The following is a 9392-nucleotide window of genomic DNA, read 5'->3' as shown; positions in this document are numbered from 1 at the left end:
GGGTTTGAACCGCCAGCCTTCTGGTTAGCAATCAAGAGCCTTAGGCACTATGCTACCAGAGCTTAGACCTTAAAAATAAACTTCATTTTTTATTTTGTATTGTTTATACTTTCAGGGTAGATGGTATCACAAGTCAAAATTTTAAGCTTTGTATTCTGTTTTTTTCTCTACAGGGAAGCAAATAAGCAACATGTAAGATGTCAGAAATGCTTAGAGTTTGGACATTGGACTTATGAATGCACAGGAAAAAGAAAATACCTACATAGGCCTTCAAGAACAGCAGAACTAAAGAAAGCTTTAAAAGAAAAAGAAAACAGATTATTATTACAACAAAGGTAAGTTTATATGTGGTATCCAAAGGAATATTATTTTTTTGTTTATACTTATGGAATTCACCAAGGGACTAAATGTCTCATGGTCGTTATCCAGATTTAAATTATTATACTAGGTAATTTTTGATGAGTGTAAGCCATTATTTATGCTTGAAAAAAAAAGGAATAGTATTTATGTTTGGATATATAAATAATTACTAATAGTAGTTACTTCCCAGAAGGACAACTAGATATGGAGACTAGAGACCAGCATAAGCAAGTAGACGTATTTTAGAGCAACTGAAGTATGAAGGTCTTGGGTCTGTCTACTTAGTACTACAGATTAGAAGCAGCATCTTCATAAAGACTGTTATAATCATACTTAATGGCTTAAGCATTTGGACTTCCAAGGCAATAGTTTTCAATGACTCTTCAAAAGTTATGCAGAATGGAAGGTTATCAGTTTCTAGATTACCAACATTAGTTTAAATTGTTAAAAAAATAAATCCATATGAAAACTTGCCCATTGGTTCTCATTTTCTAATTCTTCTATCCTAACATATTTTTTGTAATTTCACCAAAGAAAAGCATACCTCTTACCTGTGTCTAATCTTAACCTTGGTGTGTTGTCCTCATGAGTAAAAAACCCTAGAGAATTTTTCAGAATACTAAAAGGATGTTTGTATTGAGGAAATGAATGGCTGTAATTATTGGGAACATGTTATTTTGTAAGTTTTTCCTACTAAAATCAGAGGAGGACCTCATTTTAATTGAGTTCTCAATTTAAAAATATACTTTAATTATAGTTTATTACTAGACTTTGGGAATATAACATGGGAGGAATTCAAAGAATCAAGGGACATTATTATAATAAAACTCTTCTATTCTACTTATTGAGCTCTGGTAGTATAGTGCCTAAGGCACTTGACTGCTAACCAGCAGGCTGGCAGTTCAAACCCACCAGCCACTCCTCAGAAGGATGGTGAGGTAATCTACTTCCATAGTGATGCTGCCTCGGAAACCCAAGGAGGGGTTGCTATGGGTTAGGTCCAACTTGATGGCACATAACAACAACAACATTCTTCTTATTTAGATTAGCAAGGTTTGTTAGGGCTAAATGTACAAATTAAAAATAGGAATAAAATGGATGATGAGCCCTGTCATATCCATGGACATATAAAGTAAGGGGGGAAAAAGCATGTCATTAAGAGATATATTTGTAATAAAATGTTTTATTTATTATAATACTAAATTAATAATATATTTTTACATTTTAATCAATTGTATACCAGTGATTATAATGGTTACTCAGTTCAGAATTTTTAAACACCTTTAACACCTATGATCACAGGAAATTAAATACAATTTCAAATTATATGTTTATCTTTATAGCACAAAAGTATCATAAGAGATCACTAAAATTTTCACACATAAAAATGGAATATGTTATATGGAGAAAATACAAGTTTAGAGAAGAACAAGGACAATGTAAAATTGCCAACTGTTAAAGATAAGCTTGTTCATAAATACTTGAAGTAAATGATAGCCGGCATCAAATTATTATGGCCTTTAATTTCCATTGGATATTTATATATAACAATTTTCTTTCTAAAATAGGGAGCTCTGGTGGCATAGTGCCTAAGACATTTGACTGCTAACCAGAAGGCTGGAGATTCAAACCTACCAGCCACTCTTCAGAAGGAAGAGTGGGCAATCTACTTCTGTAGTTATACTGCTTCTGAAACCCAAGGAGGGGTTGCTATGAGTCGGATCTGACTTGACAGCAGTGAGTTTGGTTTGTTTGGTATAATGTGAATATATGTTATATACCTTTGCAAATATTAAAACTCAGAATAAAAAGTTTGTTGTTGTTAGGTGCTGTCAAGTCTATTTCAGCTCATAGCGACCTTATATGGAACAGAATAAAACAATGCCCAGACCTGCACTATCCTCACAGCCATTGGTAGTTTGAGCCCATTGTCACAGCCGCTGTGTCAATCCATCTCATCGAGGGTCTTCTGCTTTTTTGTTGACCTTCCACTTTACCTAGCATAATGTCACGTACAAAGTATGTGAGACAAAGTGTCACCACCTTGGCATCTAAGGAGCATTCTGGCTGCACTTCTTCCAGGACAGATTTGTTCATTCTTGTGGCAGTTCATGGTATATTCGGTATTCTTCCCTAACACCACATTTCAAAGACATCACTTCTTTGGTCTTCCTTATTCATTGTCCAGCTTTTACATGCTTATGAGATGACTGAATATACTATGGCTTGGTTAAGGCACACCTTAGTCCTCAAAGTGACATCTTTGCTTTTGAATACTTTAAAGAGGTCTTTTGTAGCAGATTTGCCCAGTGCAATACATCATTTGATTTCTTGACTGCTGCTTCTATGGGCACTGATGGTGGATCCAAATAAAATGAAATCCTTGACAACTTCTATCTTTTCTCCATGCCAAGTGTGTTTTGGTTTCTTTGCACACACATTTTGTTATAATACTTTGTCTTCTCAAGCTGCCCTTTGAAATTTTCTGTTCAGCTCTTTTATTCCATTATTTCTTCATTTGCTTTATCTACTCTTCATTCAAGAGCAAGTATCAGAGTCTCTTCTGTCATTCATTTTGGTCTTTCTTCTCTGTCTTTTTAACAGCCTTATGCTTTCTTCATGTATGAAGTGTTTGATGTAATTCCACAACTCTTGTGGTCTTCAGTCATTAGTGTTCATTGTGTTAAATCTGTTCTTGAGATGGGGCTCTTATGGACTTGTTTTAATTTTCTTCAGCTTCATCATGAAGTTACGTATGAGCAATTGATAGTCTATTCCACAGTTGGCCCCTGGCTTTATTTAGATTGATGATACTGAGCTTCTCCATTATCTCTTTCCACAGATGTTGTCTCTTTGACTCCTTTGTTTTCCATCCGGCAAGGTCTGTGTGTATAGTTGCCGTTTATGTTGAAAAAAAATTTGTGATAAATAAGTAATTGGTCTTGCAAATTTCTGTCATTGCAATGTCTGGTATTGTTTCAATCATCAAAACCTTATTTTTCAGCTACCGATGGTTCTTCTGTGTTTCTAACTTTTATGTTCCAGTCACCAGTAATTATTAATGCATCTTGATCGTATGTTTGATTGATTTCAGACTGCCAAAGTTGATAAATATCTTCAGTTTCTTCATCTTTGGTATTAGTGGTTGGTGTGTAAATTTGAATAATAGTCATTAACTAGTCTTCCTTATAGGCTATCCTACCTTGTAGGATATTATTACTGTCACCTTTGTACCTCAGGATAGATCTTGAAATGTTCTTTTTGACAATAATTGCAACACCATTCCTCTTTCATTTGTCATTCCTGGAATAGTAGACTGATTGTCTAATTTAGAATGGTCAGTACCAGTCCATGTCGCATACTAATGCCAGGATATTGATCTTCTTGCATTCTATTTCATTTTTAACAACTTTCACTTTTCCTGCATTCATACTGCATGCATTCCATGTTCCAGTTATTATTGAATGTTGCAGCAGTTTCTTCTCATTTTGACTAATAACCACATCAGCAAATGAAGGTCCTGGAAGCTTTACTCCATCCACATCATTAAAGATGACTCTACTTTGAGGAGGCAGCTCTTCCCTAGTCATATTTTGAGTGCCTTCCAACCTCAGGAGCTCATCTTCTGACACGATATCAGACAGTGTTTCACTGCTATTCATGAGGCTTTCGCTGGCAGGTTTTTTAAGAAGTAGATTACCAGGTCATTCTTCCTAGTCTGTCTTAGTCTGGTGGCTAAGCTAAAAAATAATAAGAGGGGGGAAATACAGCTTTTCAAAATTCTTTATTAGGTGTTCTGGTTACCTAGTGCTGCTCTGACGAGAAATATACCACAAATGGGATGACCTTAACAAACAGGAGTTTATTCTCACAATTTGGAGGCTTTACGTCCAAGTTCAGAGTACCAAGGTTGGCAGAGCATAGCAGGCTGCAGAGCAGTGACACGGCTATGTGCAGGGTCCAAGCGTGCCATAAGCCAGAGGCCATTCTCAAAGCTTCTCCTCATATACAGGAAGCAGACTACATACCCAAAGGCAGCTACTCAGCTGCTCACAGTAGATTCCACCATGGAGTTGATTATCAGTCTCATCATGGGGAGTACTACATCCAGTTGCCCAGCCACTCAACCAGGCTTAGTCAAGTTAACATAGAAACATAACCATCACATTAGGTTCATAAACAAAAAAAATATTTGAAGACCAGTGTCTTAGGAAATAAAATATAAGAGGATGGATAATTTCAACATTTGTTTTTCCAAACTAGTTGTATCACACAAGTTATCTTGATCTTCAACGTACAAAGGACTAAATGAAATCGGGTACAAGTGTAGCAAAGATTATGAGGGTGGCACAGAACCAGGCAAGGTTTCGCCCTATGTATACCCTATGTTCTTTTAATTTATAATTCTAGGGTTGCTGTGAGTTGGAATGGACTTAATGGCACCTAACAGCAACAACAAATGAAATTAAAACTGCTGATTTTAAAGCGATGGATATGTATGAATTTCCGTGAACAAGGAATTCTTGTAGTCTGAATTAATAAATGTACTTTTACCATTCATTTTACCCTCAAAATGACAATTCAGTAAATAATTCCATTATATCAGGCAACTTTTTTTTTTTTTTGGTTGGTATCAGGCAACTTTACATAAGTGCATATTCATGGTTGAAAACTCAGGAAATTCGTGGAAAGGTAGAAAAGTTCAGAAAATAGAAATATTAAATTTACCTGACAGTGCTACAGTGAGAGAAATAATTCTGTAATTTGCAAACTTGATTTACTATACATGTTTGGCAGAAATATAATAGCTGGCCATTTGTACATTTCACTAAAAAAATCACTAGATTTTGTTCTTTATAATGTGAGGGTAAAAGGGCTTGTACTTTTAAATAGTACGTGAGTGAACATTTGTGGAACATAGAGAAAAAGAAATGGTTATTTTAAATTAAAAGGTTGTTCTTTTTATATGAAACAGTGGTTTATGATTTGATTCTGGAAATTCAAATTAAAGCTATTGTTCTGTTCTTGTTTGCTTTGTCATATTGTTTAGTAAGTAAGTGATTTAGCCATGTCAAACTAAGTTCTAAACTAAAAGGAAGTAAAATTGATGTGTTCAGTTAACTACTGACGTAACTGGCTTTTTAAATATTTTGTTATGTTTTTGGTGAAGGTTTACACAGCAATTTAAATTCAACAATTTCCACACAAGTTGTTCATTGACATTGGTTACATTCTTCACAATACATAAACATTCTCATTATTTTCCTTCTGGTTATTCCATTTCCACTAATGTAGTTTGCTTGTCCCCTTACATTCTCATCTGTATTTTAAAGTAATTGTTGACCATCTAGCATAACTGCTTTTAAGGTATAGGTAATCAAATCTGTCTTGCTTACATACTGGTAAATTAGGCAGCATTTACAATATTCAGCCTGTAATAGGAAACTTTTCACTTGGTTAATAATGAGCAATACTACACTCTGAGTAAATGTTATAAAAGGCAAAGTGTTTCTCCAGTGTGGAACAGTTTTGGGGACATCAGAAGGGTTTGTCTGAGCTGTGTATAATCACTCTGTTAACAGGAACTTTTTTCCCCCTCGTGTTTATCAGCATTGCAGAAACTAATATAGAAAGAAAGACCAAGAAAAAAAGGTATGTTTGGCTTTAGACATTATATGGGTAATATTTAATAATAATTGGAGGGATGGGGAAGAGTGAATTTAAAATAATAGTTTTAAGATTCAGATCTGAAGTCTACTGTTAGCAGTTAAGTATCATCCTGTTTTCTGACATGTTCCTCTTATTTTCTGTCAGGAATTTTTTTTTTTTTTAATTGTGGTATGGGTGAAAGTTTACAAAGTTCTGTCAGGAATTTATTGCCTTCATTTCCCTTTTTTTCCTCCAACTTGTAGCTAGAAATAATAAACAATTCTCTTCTCTTGGCTCAGAGTAGGAAATGTCTGGTCTGAACTAGTTAAAATAAAGATATACCACTTTACATGATGCTTAAATAAACCCAATTGTTGCACTGCAATTTTATTTTAACATTATTCTACCTAGAACATAATGTGGTAGGTACTCTTACCTTGAACTCCATCCAAGAGAGTTAAATTGCTAAAGTGTAAAAAAACCTTGTAAAGGGAAGGCAGGTTTACTATAGTAAGGCAGTCCCCAAAGCATTGTCTTTAGGAATAGCATGCTAGCAAAGCTTCAGTATGTATATGAAATTGCTTTTAAACATGCTATTAAAGGTTAGCTTTCCAAGCATATAACTAACTGTTCATTATCTGATAGGTCTAAGAGTGTAACCAGTTCTAGTACCAATAGCAGTGACAGTTCAGCCAGTGATTCTTCATCAGAGAGTGAAGAAACGTCTACCTCATCCTCCTCAGAGGATAGTGACACTGATGAAAGCTCCTCTAGTTCATCATCATCAGCCTCCTCTACAAGCTCTTCCTCCTCCTCTGATTCAGACTCAGATTCCAGCACCTCCAGTAGCAGCAGCACCAGTACAGATAGCAGCTCTGAGGATGAACCACCAAAGAAGAAGAAAAAGAAATAGAATGGCTCCATTCTTATTGGACTGATGAACATTAATGTGATTCTTAAAAGGAATTAAAAATATGTTAAGGCCAAATAGATTAACTGGTCAAAATTTCTGGAGTTCAGATATTTTACATTATAACAATGTTATTACATAATAGATTACATATATGAAGACTTCTTTATTTTAAGAGGGAGTTTTGTTTTGCTTTTTTATCTTTAAAATATCTCTAAAATTTAATCAGAGTTGAAATACAGTTAATCTGGTTTTGTGATGAAACTTACCTTTTCTTCCTGTGAGTTTAAATGCCATACTTTGTTATACGTTAATGATACATATCTGTTTTCAGGATAATGCATCAGAATATCTGGCATTGAGGTCCTAATGCTTTTGGCTATGTGTTATTATGTAAGAGTTATACATATTTACTATGAGGTTGAGTTTTCCTACTGTTAATAAATGTGCTCTCTTTTTATGTTTATGGTCAAAAAGTTTTTCTGACTTCTTGTTCTAAATGAAAAATTCAAGGAACCCGTTAATATGTTTACACTTTTTGAATGGTACAAATCAAATTGCTATGTTATAGAATTCATTTTTTTCTGGTTCCTTAAGTTCTTAGAGTTAACTTTTCTAAGGAAAATTATTCTAGAGGAACCTAAAAAGGAATAAAAGATTTTAAATCACTTAGGAGTTTAGCTTGGTGCCTTTTGATAAATCCAGTGTATCGGAAAAGAAAGTAGCCATGTAAAGGGCTAAAAGTGATTTAAGTACCTTTCTGTAGTAGCATGCTATCTGCTTCAGTAACAGCAGCTCCAATTAAAGGTACCATTCAAATGGAAAAAGAAGGTAGGAGGAAAAGAGGTTTTTTTTTTTTTTTTTTACAAAAAATAGGGCAATGTAGGTTGCCATTTATGGAAGAGATTTTTTCAGACTTTCATAAAGATTGCCTTTTGCCATTTTTACAATTATTGTATGACTGTTTATATGGTAACTGGTCACATATGGCTATCTACTGCATATCTGTGAATGACTTAGATTAATCTGGTATGTTTATATAGCCTATACACAGCTGAAATCTAGCATGAAAATCAGGTTAAAAACAAATCCTGCACGTTATTTCTTAAAAGTATAATGCTCTGTTGTGATGAGATTATGTGATTTAATATCACATGTCTGTGATACCTGTAAGCTTTTTTGAAAGAGATCATTAATAGAAAAATCTTGGTTTGAGTTCATATATTAAGTTTTTTATATATTTTTATGAGAGAGTAGTAGTAGAAAATTACACTTGAAGAAAAATGGGCTTCTATTTAAATGTTGAAATATATGTAGTGAGTTTAAGGAGCTTGTAATTTACTTAAGTTTTTCATAACTATCTGTTTTCGATGATTGTAAATAAATTCTCAAAACATCTTTTGAAAGGCTCCATACAGATTGTATCAGTGGACAGGTAAATTTAATGAATGACAAAAGAGAGAAAAAATGTGTACATAAGTTGGAAAATTTACACACAAACAATGTACAGTTTGTCCTCACAAATTAAGCTTTTGCTATCTCATTGCCAAGGAGCTCTGGTAGCATAGTGCCTAAGGCACTTGACTGCTAACCAGAAGGCTGGCAGTTCAAACCCACCAGCCACTCCTTGGAAGAAAGGTTGGGCAACCTACTTCCATAGTGATACTGCCTCGGAAACCCAAGGAGGGGTCACTGTGAGTCAGATCCGACTTGATGGCACATAACAACAACAACATCTCATTGCCATTTTATTTAATGCCACTTCTCATTCCTCTTGAGGGTCAAGAGATTTAAACAAATTATAATTTCAAATTATTGAGGCTATTAAAGGGTGTTTACAGAAATATAAAAGACAGGAGGAATTCTGTTCTTACCTAATCACATACTTCATTCAATAAAGCAGAGTTGATAGAAACTTCCCAGAGAGTTTCTTCCTATCCTGTCTAAAACCAGGGACTCAGGAAGATGAGTCCCTGGCAAATCTATTATTTTTTAACCATAACGGTTTCAAGAGGAGTCACTAGCTCTATTCCACAAATGTTTTTCTATTTTTTAATGAATCAGTTGTGATGGTTACATTTGTGTGTCAACTTGGCTAGGCCTGGTTGAGTGGCTGGGCAGCTGAATGTAGTTATTCCCCATGATGAGACTGGTAATCAACTCCATGGTGGAATCTACTATGAGCAGCTGAGTAGCTGCCTTTGGGTATGTGGTCTACTTCCTGTATATAAGCAGAAGCTTTGAGTATGCTCTCTAGCCTATGGCATGCTTGGACCCTGTATGTAGCCGTGTCGTTGCTCAGCAGCCTGCTATGCTCTGCTGACCTTGGGACTTATAATGGACTTAAGTTAATGGCCTGCCATGTGGTTTGGTAACATCGGGACTGTGCCTTTTTACTTGTGAACCTTGGGGCTTCTCAGCCTCAGCAGCCAGCAGCTGTCTGAGTGAAGAAATGCCTCTAGCTCCAGTGGGC

The 9392-nt window shown here is 35.1% G+C and overlaps 1 protein-coding gene across 1 annotated transcript in view; it reads left to right on the top strand.

The window, feature by feature from the left end:
* ZCCHC10 (zinc finger CCHC-type containing 10) overlaps positions 1–6922 on the top strand; it is a 70330-nt gene extending 63408 nt beyond the window's left edge. Inside the window, exons 3-5 of the mRNA XM_042781373.1 lie at positions 179–335; positions 5971–6012; positions 6655–6922. Coding sequence (XP_042637307.1) covers positions 179–335; positions 5971–6012; positions 6655–6922 — 467 coding nt within the window. The remainder of the gene's footprint in view (positions 1–178; positions 336–5970; positions 6013–6654) is intronic.
* The last annotated feature ends 2470 nt before the right edge of the window (positions 6923–9392 follow it).

Source organism: Orycteropus afer, unplaced genomic scaffold (assembly GCF_000298275.1).
Source record: "Orycteropus afer afer isolate SDZICR_OR568_19922 unplaced genomic scaffold, OryAfe1.0 scaffold00112, whole genome shotgun sequence".
NCBI lineage: Eukaryota > Metazoa > Chordata > Mammalia > Tubulidentata > Orycteropodidae > Orycteropus > Orycteropus afer.
The sequence above is the reverse complement of the archived record's forward strand: the minus strand, read 5'-3'. Positions and strand labels throughout refer to the sequence as shown.